Source organism: Ostrinia furnacalis, unplaced genomic scaffold (assembly GCF_004193835.3).
Source record: "Ostrinia furnacalis isolate ACB-3 unplaced genomic scaffold, ASM419383v2 OfSCF3745, whole genome shotgun sequence".
Classification (NCBI taxonomy): Eukaryota; Metazoa; Arthropoda; class Insecta; order Lepidoptera; family Crambidae; genus Ostrinia; species Ostrinia furnacalis.
The window spans coordinates 95068-112174 of record NW_021133984.1 but is presented as its reverse complement, the minus strand read 5'-3'; the positions used below and the strand labels follow the sequence as shown (position 1 = coordinate 112174).

The 17107-nt window shown below is 38.7% G+C and overlaps 1 protein-coding gene across 1 annotated transcript in view; it reads right to left on the bottom strand.

Annotated features, from left to right (window-relative positions):
• Positions 1–720: 720 nt before the first annotated feature.
• LOC114358156 (uncharacterized) overlaps positions 721–17107 on the bottom strand; it is a 31372-nt gene continuing 14985 nt past the window's right edge. The window contains exons 2-5 of the mRNA XM_028312039.1: positions 12795–12904; positions 12222–12408; positions 3335–3568; positions 721–2280 (exon numbers count right to left, since the gene is read on the bottom strand). Of these exons, the coding sequence (XP_028167840.1) occupies positions 2189–2280; positions 3335–3568; positions 12222–12408; positions 12795–12872 (591 nt within the window). The 5' untranslated portion in view covers positions 12873–12904 and the 3' untranslated portion in view covers positions 721–2188. The remainder of the gene's footprint in view (positions 2281–3334; positions 3569–12221; positions 12409–12794; positions 12905–17107) is intronic.

Here is a 17107-nt window from a genome sequence, read left to right as displayed (position 1 = left end):
TTCGTGGTTAGTTTAATAGATGAATATTAATTAGTAGAGGTAAGATAGCCAGTTCCTCCGTGGTTGAGGATTCCGGGTGAAATTCGCTTCCACCTTCGGCCTGATCGTCACTTGCCATCACGTGAGATACAGACCAAGAGCGTCCTCGTTGTGGATAAAAAAAATTAACTGATTTCTTTTAACTGTTGTTTCCATTCGAAATTTGCATTCGCACAAAATGTTTTCTACGTACACTTGCAAACTGATGAAATTTTGTCTTCGAAAATTCTCTGTTCTCCATTTGCCATCATGTAAATGTTTGCATTCCAAAATGATTAGGGGTTCTGTGTCCTCTGAACTTCAGTTCAGTATTTAGGTATTAGGATTAAATAACTATTACATAGAAAATCACTAAGTAGGTACCTACTAAAATATTAATTAATGAACCTGATCAAATTGCTATTAAGAAAAATATGTTTCCTTTTATACAAGTAGGTCAATTATACAATCAGGGCACTAAAGTTATACAAGCTTATGTAAAGTAAAAAACAGAATCAATGCGGTAACTCTTTATTTCGTTTGTAAATATTATAATCCAAGACAATATTACATATTTTTAAACGAGTAGGTATAATTTCAAACTTTTCAAGGTATATTAATTACGAAAATCTGTTTTGGATAGTAAAATATTTAATTAAATATTTTAAAATTCTGTTCTATTTATTTATTTATTTAATTTGATTTTGTTATATTATCTGAAAGGTAATAAGTTCATATAAATAGTAGGTATTTTTCCATCGTAGGCGTAATTACATGAGTAAATTACAAAAATATTGTCCAATCTCTCTTATTCTTTACCTATCACACCATAACTATGCAGACTGGTGTCGCACCCTGTATAGGAAAATAGTTCACAAAATTAAAACATTAAAATAATCCTTTATTACAGTTTCACAAAGAACTGAAACTCCTGAAACATCAATTTTAAATTGTGTACGAAACGTGGTTTCATTTTTAATTATATTATTTTTACATTTGAAATTATCATTACGTATATTAGACAACATTAAAAACAGAATTATTATAGGTAGCTTAGGTTGCTGTTAATCATTTTAATTTCTGTGAACTATTTTAATTCAAACACACACAGCCCATCATTACATGACAGCCCCTTACACTAATACACCTTTGGCGTCGATACTGAACTTAACATAAATAAATAACGTCTAACCAAAACATTGTACAACGTAACATTTAACTAAATCATTGGTTTTTCAAAATAAGGAAAATATTTTAAATATTTGCAAAGTTAATTTTCTTAAATATAAATGCGTAAAATTCCAACATCTAAAATACAAGCAAGAAGGTAACATATTTTTAATTCCAAAGGAAAAATAGCTTTACATTTAACTAAAAAGCCTTCTATTCAGTGCAGCTAAGCAGACACGAAGCTATCTTATAGCCCTGAAAATAAATTAGTGCTTACTAGTTCACTAAACTTCTTTAATTACAAGTATCTACAATTTATACATCGATCGAAACAATTAATTCTTATAATTTCGAAGAACATTTAAAACTACTATATTAAAATTATTTCATTCAAGACATGTTTGATTATTATCCATGAGTCAAGATCAAGAATAGGAACAAATAGCTATTCTCTTCTTTCTTCTTATTGTGCCCAAAGTTCATTATTTCAACTACTCTCTAGTTACAAAAGAGATAATAAGAAGCAGTCAGTTTTATTTAAATTTAAAAAACATGTCAAAAAGTATAGCGGTCCGCTTAATGATAGTGAAATAGTGCATCAGTAACGAGTTATGATTGAAGAAGTACCCGCAGTTACCCTCATCAATTTAAAGCTTGAACATACTGAATGAGTCGAACGAATCGAATGTCTGGTGGTTCAGATGAGTAGAAGAAGCTCCTCGCGTTTGGGAAATTGAAATGTTATCTTCGTAATTATATTGATACAATAGTAAGAACTGACAGTTCAACAGAAGATAAGCTCCCTTGCCCATGACAAATTGAAGTGTCCTCTTCACAAATACACAGATATATTAAAGGGTCCAAGAATCGACATGAGGCTTGAAGAAAAACTACGACCAGCAGTAGCCAATACTAATGTTGATAAGGATCTAAATCCTGTGCACTTTGCCGCTGGTGCCTACACGTGCGCGGGCACAAGCGGCGCGCGCGCAGGCGCGTGTCACAGGTAGGCCACGAACAGCAGCATCGACAGCAGCAGCAGCGACGCGCCGCTCACGCCCAGCCGGGACGACTTGGACAGGATACTCTTCCCTGGAACGAGATTACTTGGATTAGTTATGACGTCCAATGACAGAAACCAAGAGCATGAATATTCAACGAGATTGATCTTTAGAAATATCTACAAAACAAAGCAATGGAAGGAGTTAGTTGAATTTAAACGCTTAACCATTCGCGACAGTAAGAATTAAAAAGGGCACGTCGATAACACAATCTTATTTCCTGACAAAGCCGAGACTTGATGATACAGAACTTGCAGACGCAGAAACATAAGATAATTCGGCATCAATATTAATCGTCTTGGTTTGTTTGGAAGATTCTGCTTCACAATCTGGTTCTATTGTCGCAGATGAAAGGAACCTTGCAGCTCAACCTAAAGCTAGGATTCTCACATCGGCATCGTTCAGCCAGCTTGCGATAGCAGCAGCAGTCCCTTAGACGTGTGTAGCGTACGCAGTCGTGCGCCAGGGGACGACACCTCGCTGGGCCGACGTAGCTGGTGTGCGGCAGCCAGGGGAAGGGCTCGGCCAGGAAGGGCAGCAGTGGTCTGAAAACATGCGCGTCTCCCGGTACTCAATAAGTCAGAGGATACTCACATCGTTCAGCCAGCTCGCGGTAGCAGCAGCAGTCTCTCAGGTGCGGCAGCCAGGGGAATGGCTCGGGCAGGAAGCGCCGCTCGCAGCAGCAGCGGTCGGCCAGCACGCGTGTCTCACACTACTCCATAAGTCAGTCAGCAGCAGTCTCTCAGGCGTGCATAGCGAACGCAGTCATGCGCCAGGGGACGACACCTCGCTGGGCCGACGTAGCAGGTGTGTGGTAGCCAGGGGAATGGCTCGGGCAGGAAGCGTCGCACGCAGCAGCTGTGGTCGGCCAGCACGCTCATCTCACAGTACTCCATAAGTCAGAGGATACTCACATCGTTCAGCCAGCTTGCGATAGCAGCAGCAGTCCCTCAAGCGCGCATACCGCACGCAGTCGTGTGCCAATGGCCGGCAGCGCGCCGGGCCTACGTAGCAAGTGTGCGGCAGCAGCAGTGGTCGGCCAGCACGCGCGTCTCACACTACTCCATAAGTTAGATGATACTCACATCGCTCAGCCAGCTTGCGATAGCAGCAGCAGTCCCTTAGACGTGCGTAGCGCACGCAGTCGTGTGCCAATGGCCGGCAGCGCGCGGGCCCGACGTAGCAGGTGTGCGGCAGCCAAGGGAACGGCTCGGGCAGGAAGCGCCGCTCGCAGCAGCAGTGGTCGGCCAGCACGCGCGTCTCGCAGTACTCCATCTCGCTGCGGCTGCAGGTACCGCAGCCCGCGCGGGTCGATGGCACTGGAATGAGGAGAGGACAGTTGAAAATTACTGGATTCCACATTTTATGACCCTGACAGCAGCAGAAAAAAAGACACGTATATGGGATGCTGCTCGGTTTCTGGGATGATACAGGCAAGAAGAAAGAACACGATCAGTCACAATGAACCAATCAGGATACAACGTTTTTGGGGGAAAAGTCCAGTCGAACCAAAATTCGAACTACCTAACTAACTACATGAGCACCAAAAATGGGAGATAATGAAGGTACTTTGGTGGCGTTCTTTTAAAGCAATCCTTGATCTGTTGGCCTAAGTTATTTTCAGCAGATGTCACAAGATCAAGCAAATTGAAGGAATCTTTTAAATTATAAAAACTTAGAGCCAAGCCAAGCAAACCAAACAACAACTTTAAAATTAGATTCCAGTGAAAGTTGCCGAGTAGCAATTGGATCTTGAGAATCCAATCAATCCGAAGAAACGATATTTGGAGTTGAAAATAAACTGGACGAAATAGAATCGTCAAATGTTTGTCTAGATTGCGTTCAAAGCGGCGTAGCTCAAAATTAGTTCATCATACATTCATACGACAAATATGCCAATTCTGTATTCCATTCATTCAATGTGGTGCGAACATTTGAGGCAATGCGTTTCCTATCAAATGTTTGAACAATGGTTTGCAATGATTTATGCCGGAGAACCACAGCCTGTTACATAATGCATTCCCATATGTGGCTTCGCACTGAGCCTTTATGTCTGGTGGTTTATAATAAGTGCGGGTATATTGACGAATTAGTCACTGCATTGCTTGCTGTGGCAGTTTACCGTCTATTATTATTGTTGTTAGTACCTCGTAGTCGTGGAAAATAGACGTTTTTATGCAATCACGTAAAAGCGTGGTGGCGTGAAAAATTGAGAAAAAACATGATGACAAAGTAAAATCGAAGGTTGCAAGTGTACCGACGGTTCCGCTCGACCAAGCGCCATCACGGAACAAATACAACACTTTTCTGTTGTTAACGACTAATAAAACGTTTTTTGCTTTACTTAGTTCCGGAACCCTAAAACATAATACCATATTCTCAAGGTACCTATGCCTACCTCATCAAATCAGTAGCAATGGATTCGATACTGCTGCTATTTATTAGACCAAATGAACATAAAAGCCTACAAAAATAAACATTATTTTTTAAGGTTACCCCTTATCAAATAATGATGACTAGCTTTTCATACTTTCCAACATTTATTTTAAGTTACCTACGATTTGTAAGCCCACTGCTATGACTCATTTAAAACTTTACAACTTTAACCTCTAAACAGTACCCCAGTACTTTGTAAACAAATTAAGACTAGTTGTTTTGGGAGTTAGTCAATGTCACAGCGCCCTGCCTCCAAACCTTGGTGATGCTGCACCGTGTCATTTGGCTGCCCCGCCCTCGGCCTTGGCTTAATCATTGGTTGAGAACATTGCTGAAATCTAATTAAATGACATTGGGATGTAATTATGGTGGAAACTCATGAGTACGAGGATTTTAGATGACTAATAGGTTTCACCTTACCAATGTATAATTCCATATCGTCGCAAACTAAAAGTTAAATTAAATTCAACAGGAAAAATACATAATTAAAAGTCATTATATTTTGCAATAATTACTTATGCCCATTTTCGTAGTTTAGAGGATCGTTTAACTAAAGTGATGCTTAGTTAGGAAACGCTCGAGGGATTGATGGTGAAAACAGGCATTAGGCTATTAAATAGCGCTTTTAAGGTATTAAAAGAACCACACCGTTAAACCGCCATAATTATTTTATCCTTTTTTTATCTACTACAAGGAAGCTCTTGGCCTGTATCTCACCTTCATCATCTTCATCATCATCATCATCATTTCAGCCATAGGACGTCCACTGCTGAACATAGGCCTCCCGCAATGCTTTCCATGTTGCCCGGTTGGTAGCCATAGCGGCCTGCGTCCAGCGCCTTGCTGTTTTATGATTAAGCTTACATACAAGGCTACTATTATGTATTCTGTGATACAAGTAATACCAGTAATTGGTAATACTTAGTTATCTTAGGGAGCGCGCACATGGTTGACTTTGTGGACTTTGTGAGTGTGTGGTTTAATAGTTAGTAAATGGTAGGATAGTATAGCACATGCACCCTGTAAAAGGGCATAGCAAGTATTTATTAAACTTAAATATATTATTTTACTTCATTAATTCTTACTTTAGATAAATTAAAATTTTATAATAAAAAAATAAATTACAATATTAGATTGGGTAGTACAATTTTATTATTAACTAGCTTTCCGCCCGCGGCTTCGCCCGCGTGGAATTTTGTCCGTCACAGAAAAAATATCGCGCGCGTCCCTGTTTCAAAAACCGGCATAAAAACTATCCTATATCCTTTCCCGGGACTCAAACTATCTCTATGCCAAATTTCATCAAAATCGGTTCAGTGGTTTAGGCGTGAAAGAGAGACAGACAGACAGAGTTACTTTCGCATTTATAATATTAGTACAGAAGATAGATTTTGTTATTTCATTATATGTATTTCATTTAATAATATATTTCAAAATTGCAGCCTAGTATAATATTCATCAATTTAGTAAAAATGAGTAAAATCTCTATGTAGTCCCTATAAAAAATTGTATTTGTTTTGAAGTGTAAAAAAAGATAAACTTGTCACGATGCCAAAAGTCAACCGTGTGCGCGCGCCTTTACATGGTGCGAGCATTCAAGCGTGACGATGTACTCTCGAGTTCGCCAAACGCGTCTAAACAAGGGTAGTTGGTGTGAAATAATATTAAATTAAAAAGTGGGTACTATCACAAGATGATATTAACGGCTTGTGAGGGAGGCCAGTCTCATTTATTATTTCGTTGCAGACGCGTGGTGCGAATTCTCTGCAACTAATTATTCTTTTTTTCGGGTTTATTGGATTTATCGGTGTAGATTTCGGTAAAATCAAGATAGAAACTGAAGTGAATACCTAGTAAGTGTAAAAAAGTGTGATGTTTAAACTGTGAAGTGACAAAATTACCAAGAGGGTGTTCTTCATGGACCGCAAAAGTCGCCAGATGGAAAAGTAACAAGGTAGGATTTATATTTTCTAATGGTTTTTTACATTTTTGTTGTTGTTGTTAATTTTGTGCTTTAACCTAATCAACCATTTGACTCGTAGGAAAATCGAAACTTGATTTGAATACCATGTTCGAAGTTTAGTGTGAAGTTTTGGTCGTTAAATATTTCATTTGCCTACCGTATTGCGTATTTAATATTGAAGTGCGCAATAACAGACCCTGTAGGAGAAGTAGGTACTTAATGTCCTCGCACCCTCTGACGTCACCACCAGCCTCAGTTGGCTATGACTCACTTGTTTTGATTGCCCACCCCCTGCCCTGGTTTTGTTTATCGCTTGTTTGTTCACACGACAAAGCAAATATGTACCTACCTACAGGTACAGTCTACGGAACACCCGGCTAGAATTGTTTGAAACATAACCCTCCTTCTGGCGCAGTCGGATAAATAGCATATAGTTTGTCGTTAAAAGTATAGGTTAGGTAACCTACTGAAAGTTTACGTAACAGAAAAATAAAGCAATCGGCACTTGGCATTAGTTTGAAAGTTAATTGAGAGTTTTTAAAGTTGAGAGTTTTTATCTCGTTCAAACAACCTTCGAAGAAAGTTGTTTGTAATTCGGTGGGTGTTACCTTGAAATTCTCTCATCAATTAATTATACTTCATTGTAGAACAAAAATCATTTTTCTTATTTGCGTTACATGCCTAATTAATTACCTAATTATGGTCGTAAACCGTATTAATTGATGAAAGCCGAACAGATTGCAAAGTAATAGGTATTGATAACTATGGCGTTTCACAGCTGATCCGACCTTGGGTAGAGCAGGAGCCAGTAGGGCTGCCAGCTTGGGGAACCAACAAAAGGCGTCCTTGGGGACAGAGGATATCATTCAAAAGGGCAGATCGTTTGTGAATTGATTCATTTGCCTAAAGTAATCGAGCATTTATACTTATAACTTTTTTGACAGTGTAATTGGTTTTGCAGACAACAATAGTTATTCTTTTATCGCTCAGCGTATGTTAGGTTAGGTTAGGACTTAGGACCCGTTACATATTGCATATAATTCTGCAATTTAATAAAAACAGAGTATTTTATGTTAAAAAAATAACCCAAATTCCTTTTTATCGGTCATACATACATTACATAAGTAAAAACCGTTACGTTTCGATTAATTTTACTAAGTCTAGCCATGCACAATGGTTTTATATTCTACTAATTAAAACATTTTATTAAAATGGTTAAGTGAACAAATGAATGACACAATGAAATTTTGTTTTAAACACATTAATACACGTGTTTGCTTTAGCATTGTCATACCTAATCGAATTTTTCGCGATTTCCAAAAATGGAATCCGATTAACAAGACAATACGATAACAAAGGCGGAGCTTTGTTTTGTGAAGATAACATAAAACTATGTAAATTCACGATAAGCGGAAGAAGTTGTAAAAATTTTAAAAATGGAAAAATTGCATTCGGGTTAAACTTATATTTGCGACATCCCTGAGCATCATAATAGTAGGTACTGAAGCTATGTCCAACAATTAATAATACTTCGTAGTGCAATTAGTAAGCAACGCCGTGATTACGGCTAGTTTAGAGAACCACCAGAGACATTCAAGACGCTGGCCATGAGAAAACAATGTGCTAACAACTACGAGTCATTTAAGCGAATACTGAAATTGGATACCAATTTTCAATCAGTTCTTATAGTTGCAACATGCGATTTTCCTTTTCAAACATCCATTCATAAAGTACTAAAGTAGTTGAACGATGGAGGTGGGGCGACCCCCTGTCAATGTGTTTAGTGGGACAGTTCAGTGTAGTTCATCTATAGTCGACTGCCCTTACCAGTCGATTATTTAACCAATAATTTAATACTACTTATCCGAAATATAGGTACATTTTCAAATCCCGTTAACACCGTGACTACAATCTTTTAACGTTTCTATTCTCAAAACTATCATTATCTTCATTTTATCACTGCTGTAACAAACTTGAAGTCAGATTATAATCCGCCATGGGCGTCAGACATGGCTCAATCATCATTACCCTCCATTAGGCTCATCACAGGAGTCCATCCAGATTAAATGACACCGATGCGGAGATAGGCGGCAATTTTTGTAATTCGCAGCCATTTGCACGGCGCATCGCCCATTAGCCCGCGGGCGACAATCGCGCAAATTAAATGTGCGCGCATTTGTGTACTTGAACACTATAGGGCTGCATCTGGGATCAAGATTTTCTATGTCGTTTTGTATTAGGTATTATGAAAATTCTCGAATCAGATATTCTGGCCCAGAACTTCTGGGTTTGATTTTCGGATGGGGAATGAATCCACCCTGTCCTGGTTTAATTAGAATATTGCAGTTTTGAATCGATAATAATAGGTGGTTTGAAATAATAATTATCTTAAAAACGTACTAAATCTTACTCAGACCGGAATTTAGATCTCAGGTGTAATCAACCCACACGACTTAAAAAATTAATACTTTAACTCTTATTTTTTACTTGTGAATAGTAGTAGTTACACTCGCGTTATGCAAAGTAATTTCGAGAACAGGTACTAAAATCTAGACTGCTACAAAAGAATTTAAATTGCAAAGCATTCAAAGTGTAGTTGATACCGTTACGTAGGTATAGAATTACTAAATTGATCTTTGGGACGCTCCATTGTTTGTACTTATTTATTGTCTCGGTTTTTGCTAGCACCAGGCTATAAAGACAAGTTATTTTTTCTTATTTTATTAGATATTACATACTGTCTATTTGCATTCATGTCTCTACTGTCTAGTTCAGCCAAAAATAACCTGATGAAAAACTATAATTATATGGCATACCAACAACATATATTTTATACTCTTATGATTAACATTTATGAAGATAACATTTCTGATATATATGTCACTTAAGGGTAAGCACAACATTCAGACTGTTTTCTTTTAAATTACATATTATTTAAGAGATTTAAAGCTTTAATATTTTCAGCTTCAAGCGCACTTAAACCGCTCTATCATGTCATTCTATGAAGAAGTATCGTATATCCACCAGCGGACCTTCTAATTGCCGCCGCCTACGGACACGTGGTGGAAGCGATCTAACCGCGTCGTTATGTCATTGTACTAAGTACTTGTTGTTGGCGGAGACACGGCTGTTAATCGCGAAACTGATACACTCGCGGCCATCATTAGGCACTGACCACGAAGACATTGAGGATTCTAGAAGAGTAGGTTGTTCATATTACATTATTTTTCTTTCTGCAAGATCAAAAACTGATCTTGTGGTGTGCTTTGAAAAAATAATAGTTTTTATTTTGATGAGCACTCGTGCAGTATACGGGTCTTTAAAGTCAAACAGTTACGAAATCAACGACATTTTAAATTTGAGGGTAAGGGGAGTCTCTACATACTAGCTGACCTTCACTTGTAAGATTTAATCGACGGTCAAGCACAGTTACACAAGTATTGCAGTGGTAGGAATCTCCGGGAATGAGTATTACTTATTGGGAATGTTTCAAATAAAAAGTGAAATTACGGGATTATTGAGGAATGTATTCATTTAGCAAATCATTTAGAACAAAACAATAACCGAGGGTGATAGTTTCGATTTCTTTTATGTTTTTTCCCATTTATACATTTTATGGAACTCTCTTATCTTTTTGTGACATCTTCAGATGTAAAGCCCACATTGTTGCTGATCAATTTGCCACCATGATTCATGGCCCTAATAGCTGGTGTGTTGATATCACAGTGCCTCGTTGAGACCAATTAACTAAAGTCAACACTATAAATATAGCTGGTGATACTACTGAAATTAATGGGCATCTAGATGAACTGTCTTCGGTAGATCACAGAATTGTACGCTTCAAAATATGAATACAGAGAGTCTTTCTTAGGAAACGGATACAAGCTAATTTTTTTGTCCTCTTAGCTTGCCTCTCATCTTATGAAAGTAATAATGAGGCCGAAGGTACTTATTCGTAGATATAATAACGTTATTGCAATTGTAATGGTAAAGAAGTTATTTGAATAATTGTTGTAATACGTTTACGCCCTCTATGTACCAAAAGCACTCTTACATCGGTTATGATAAGATGATGAGTCTTAGACTCTAGATCGTTCTACGTTTGTATTATTGTAATTATAGTAACCTTCAAGGTAACCCAATTAATCTCGTTCTCCTAATCCCGTCACCGCCTGATTCACTCGGTTGTCGGAACCACAATTAAACGGCTCGTTAATTGAGGTTGCGACACAAGCCAATTCAGGAATCGAGGGCCAGGGCCATGCGGGCTCAAAGATTCCCAGAAGAATGCATTAAATATTTAATAATTTCCATTTGTAAATTTATCAATCTAAAATCAAGCGTTTCGATCGATACGCCACAGTTTCGCACGATCGGCTAGTGATACCAGTTTGTTCTTTGATTTGAGTCAGGAAATAAAATATCCAACAGCCGCGTGCAGTGCGTAAGCCAGGATATAAGGTTACCTTTATGAACTATTTTATAAACTAGAAAACGTAACAATCAAATCGTGTTCAGACCAGTATAATCGGACGAGCACCAGCGACAATAAAACTGCCTACTTCTTTTTAGATCATGTAGCTATTAATGTTAAGTCATCTAATTCTGGATTCCTGGAGCTTGAGTCACGTTTAAGAACACCTTGACTTATATTTAAAGAGAACAATACTCATTTAAATACGGCATTTTCCACGAAGCAAGTTAGTCATGAAGCTGAGCTTCTAGCCTATGAAAGCGGCCTTCCGAGCCTCAGCGGTAGAGATGAAGTACCTACTCCTTGTAGCGGACTTCCACCAAGCTCTCTTAAGTGCATCAAGAGATTCACGCGAGCATCTGGGGCGTTCTATGAGAATGGTCTAGAAATATGTCTCACTATCATCAAGGTGCTCCACGAAGTACTTACTCCTCGTATCGCATCTCCACGACGCTCTCATCGGACCTCCAATGCTCTTAGTAGTTCACACGAGCATCAGAAGAGTTCTATAGAATCCTGTTATAGACTAGGAATATGAGCTTACCATCGTCAAGGTGGAGCTCTGCCGCGGCCTTGCGGGCGTCGGCGGTGGAGATGTCGTGCTCCACGAAGTACTCCTTGTATCACATCTCTATAACATTCTCGTTGGCGCCCCAGGGCTCCGAGTCGTTCACGCGACCATTCCAGGAGTTCTTTAGAATCCTGGTAACTAGAAATATGAGCTTACCATCGTCAAGGTGAAGCTCTGCCGCGGCTTTGCGGGCGTCGGCGGTGGAGATGTCGTGCTCTACTAAGTACTCCTCGTATCGCATCTCCACGACGCTCTCGTCGGACCTCCAGTGCTCTGAGTGGTTCTCACGACCATTCCAGCAGTTCTATAGAATCCTGGTATAGACTAGTAATGTGAGCTTACCATCATCAAGGTGCAGCTCTGCCGCAGCTTTCCTGGCGTCGGCGGTGGAGATGTCGTGCTCCACGAAGTACTCCTCGTAGCGCATCTCCACGACGCTCTCGTCGCACCTCCAATGCTCTTAGTGGTTCACACGAGCATCTGAGGAGTTCTATAGAATCCTGGTATAGACTAGGAATATGAGCTTACCATCGTCAAGGTGGAGCTCTGCTGCTGCCTTGCGGGCGTCGGCGGTGGAGATATCGTGCTCCACGAAGTACTCCTCGTAGCGCACCTCCACGACGTTCTCATCGTGCCTCAAGTGCTCCGAGTTGTTCACGCGGGAGGTATTCGCGCGCCCCGTGCCCACTGGCTTGGACGCTGCCGCGTGTCGGACCTAGGACAGATGATAATAAATATAGCTAGAAACCTAGTTTTAAAGGAAAAAAATCAATGACAATAATGACGTACACAGTGAACCAACACATTCAACATACATTTTTATTGCAAAATAATAGCTAATAAACACACAACCAGTGTTTAGCTGGAAGTGCAGGTCTGTACTTAAGTTACGACGGTCATGTTTAAATTCTCTGACGATGAATTATGACGTAATTTTTTCGGACTTTTTATTCTTTTGTTCCGGTTTTTTCGAATATTGTTTTTCCATTGAGCACAACTAGTTGATCGGCTTAGTTCTCTCTCTCGTGAATCCCTCTTCATACAGAAAGCTATGTCATTGCATTTCTGCATCCTTTTTAGTATCTCTTGATAGGAACTTACCAACACCTCTGGCACCCTGAAGATGACGTCTCCCGCGACAACTGCCAGCAGAGGCAAGACGGCCCACGTCGCCACCATCCCATCTCACTCTTAGTATAGCGCCGCTCGCACTGAAAAGGAAAAATTACTTCAATGATGATGGCCCTCCAAACACTGTTGTCTATCTATAAGGCATTCTCTCCCATAATAGCTTTGGTCTAAGCAGAAATTAGAGTAGTTCTAAAGGACTTTGATCCTTTTTGTGTCGATAGGTCAAAAATGTATTTTGACACGATTTCTAATCACTTTCACCATTAGAAAGCGCACGCCTAGCATCGGATGCGCCGGTGCAGCGGTGCCGTGTTCATCCTCATTGCGAGCAGTTAGCATGCCCCATTGGTCTCCACTTTGGTGCAGCCTTCTTGGAAATGCTGGTGCACTTCCATAGGGTTGCCAAACCTAATTTATTTAAAATTCAGAATGTTTTGGCTTAAACTTTTTCATTTTTTTTAATTCAAAATCTGTAAACTTTATTTCCTGAAAATGCTCAACTTTCCTATTTGAAATCAAAAAATCAAAATCAAAAATATTTATTCAGTTTAGACCACAAGTGGCACTTATGAACGTCAAAATGTAGTAAAAAATAAAAAAGAAGAAGAAACCCCCAATAATCTGCAATAATAATGAACAAGACAATTCTAAGGTGGAGGTAAGGTAAAGTGCAAGACTACAATTAACTTTGTTTGTTTTAATTTTTGAAATTCATCACAATTTAACTTCTTTTTTGTATATCGAACATAAACTGTATATCGAACATAAACCAGGCAGGCAACCCTCGTGAAGGACACTGCACTGGATACCATTAAGCATCTAATAGTTCTATTGTATTGGGCTCGTAAATTCGCAGCGCGAATATCGTGTTGCGCTTCTTGAATTTATAAGGATCTTTTATACCGATAGGTGCTGAAAATGCATAGCAAGTTACTTTTCAAACACCTAGGTATTTAGTGGAGAGGTAGGTAACTAACATCCTGTCTCTAAAATAATTTATTTGTAACCTAGCTAGTATTTAAGAATACATAATACAACTCGCTCATGTCGGGTTTGAACTGGAGACTCTTGCTAGACTGAAGCGCAGTTACTTTTGTCAATTAAGCTACAGGGGTTCAGCCCAACGCACGTTTGAACATCACGTTCCAATACTTTAGCATCATTTAACGATAATTGAAACAACGTGTTAACTTTAATTAATTTATTGAACTTAAATGTTTTAGTAAACATTCATAATCTACTTTAGATCAGTGAAATATTTAAGAACTGTGTTTACAGCTTCTCGAAATCTGATTTAATTTCTCTGATCTTAGTCAATTTTACTTTCTTTCATAATGCCGTTTTAATCTCGACTCCCGAGAGATGCTCAATAGTTACTAAAGATCAGAAACTTAGACCTATGAATAGACGTCCAAAAACTTCTATATCTCTCCATAAATGTTTGTCAGTTTGTCCCAAGTCCGTCCGCGTCGTGCCACTAGTCTCGTAGGTCAGTCACATCGCGACGAGCAAATTGCAGCATTCGTATGCAATCCGCGCCTGCCTCGCAGCGCGTGTGGTAGGAGGTCCTGCTCACATGCTGTCCGGAAGAGAAGGACAGAAGTTCTAATGCTAATGAGCATTCTTACGACTTAGCAGTGATAGATTTTGCAATATCGTTTTGAAGGACTTCAATAAGAAAATTAACTATTAATAAATGTTTAGTACTATTTTACACTACCGTCAACTCTTTCAGGCAGAATTGGTTCTATCGAAGTATGAGTCCTTATTCTGTGATTCTATTATATGAGGTATTAAACCAACAAAAGTATTTATCTAATAACTACTTTCCATACCATTTACAATTCTACTTTTTTATCTAAAAATACTTTTCATTTTGATGTAGATCGGGTAAAGTTGACAATCAACCCTTCTCATAAAACTTTTTATTGTTAATCATGCTAGTTAACATAAAACGGACCATACGGTGCTAGATACTTTAAAATTATACGTTGTAAATCTCTCCATAAACCTAAATATGCCAAGGTCGCCAACCGAAATACCTCCTGGGTTGAAAGCCACATTGTTACACATTGTTTTCGTAACATAAAATATAAGACGCGGCCCATATTGTAGTGGACATCAAAGCGCTTATACTGTGGGTAGGTAGGACGGTAGCTAGTGGATCGCCGGAGTGCGGATTTACGAGGTTTTGAAAACAGGGTAAAGTGCTCGCCGGGACTGGCACTAAACGCTTTTCACGACTGTTGTTAGATAAATTATTAAATGGCCAGTTAAGATTATTTCTCTGTTTGTCTCTAAAACTGTACATTTCAAATTGAACTGTATTTCAGCGATGTTTTGAAACTAGAGAAGAGCGATGAATCTTTCCATTCCAATTCATTAAACTTCAGCTTTTAATAATGTTTGTTGTTTGCTCAAAAACTTTATAGAGATAACATGATGGTGTAAAATAGATATGAGAACTTTTTTGAAAGTATTCTCATAAAAAGTCCTAGAATGACTAAGTACATAAATTTTCTCACTAATTATTTATCGTTGAACACGCTATAATTGACTTAAAATTTAATCATCGCAACGCTAGTGGATCTCTTCCAACGATTCAAGTTAGGGCCTGCTGATGCATAATCATCAAAGCCAGCTGATGGAATAGGCATCGTCTGTGTACCTTTAGTGGGTCAGTAGGGCTCGTAGGGCTCCGTGCTCGCGCGCACGTATTCGGGAACCGTTAGAAGGATGCACCTGGTTACAAGTGATTCATGGTGTTTGGAACCGTAGATTTATCAATATTCATTAGTGGAGTAATTGTTTATATTGGTTTTAATTGACACGCTTGTCTGTATATATGTAGCATTTTGTCTGTGTTTAAAGTCATCATCGTCAATCGATCATTATGTATTTTGAAGAAAACCATTTGCTATAGGATCAAGTAGTAGAGTCTAGTCTATTGAAGGACTGTAGGTTGTTATTGACGTTGTTGATCAATTTCCAATAGACGTTATGCCATTAATTTAACTGTCTGAAAATTGTATTGGATTCCTGGAAAATCCTTTAGATGAAAATAAATATGACAAATAAAAATATCGCAAGAGTCGCTTACAAAGTGTTTAAACTTTATGTTTAGTCACCATAATACAAGTTCTGTTTAGTTTGGGCATAGATAAATTGGCATAAATGGTTCGTAGTTTATAACCGTGTCCTAAGAAATCACATGACGCATTTTCTATTTATTTTTAACCTTGATTTTATCCCGATTCGGATTACACTCATCGGTGGGATTTACTTCCATTTTTACGACACACATTTTATTGAAGTGTTAACAGCAGCCGAACGGGCACGATAATGCATCCTCAAGGATGCTCTATGAATGCCATCTCATTATTTTAACTATTTTTACCAGCGTGTGAACTATTCTGTTGTTAGAGGTGGTGACTCACTCTTATTTTCATGTATTCAAGTGAAAAGTTTCTTTAAGTCTAATTTAAAACTTTTAGGCCCGATTCGACCAAACTTTTATCCGAGAATAACTCCTGGTATAACTGGCACATTGACAGTTTCAGTATGGGAAATATTATGTCAAAACTGACGATTTATTCTGAGATTAATATTCACTCCATAACTGGTCGAATCCACCCTTACGCCGATCCCCACGGTTTTGGTAGTCTAGTGCTTAGAGTTTGAGACGTTGATCTAAGTTGAAGTAGGTCCTAGGTTCAATTTCCAAACAAAATCACATTGCGTATTATTTCCATTGGTTAGGACATTGTAGATCAAATTGATTTTCCAAAATATGATCCTAATCCGGCGGGCAGCGCAGGACCGTTCATTGTGGAAAACCTTGGGGGAGGCCTTTGTCCAGCAGTGGACGTCATTTGGCTGAAAACGAACGATCCTAATCCGAAGGATAGGATTATGCAATGTTGATGTATGATGATAGCTGCTTCTAAAGTATAATAAAATTTAGAAAAGCCGTGTTTAGTGACTAATAAAATCACTTTTATGCCACAGAATACATTGTAAACAGATAACTAGTTCTATTGCCCGTGATAGTAAATAATACTATTCATTAGACGCTAACAAGGACGAGTTATGTCATCCCTTGATCGTTAACAGGAGTGTGACAGTCACGACTTTGACCTTCTAACTAAAGTTTGAATAAGTTTGGTCAACATAACACTTACTTTTATAATAACAAGAGCTGGTAAATAATTCGTGACCACTCAATTTATAGAGGTTACAAGAGAAATAATATACCTTTTCAGTTAGGAATTATCCACCACACC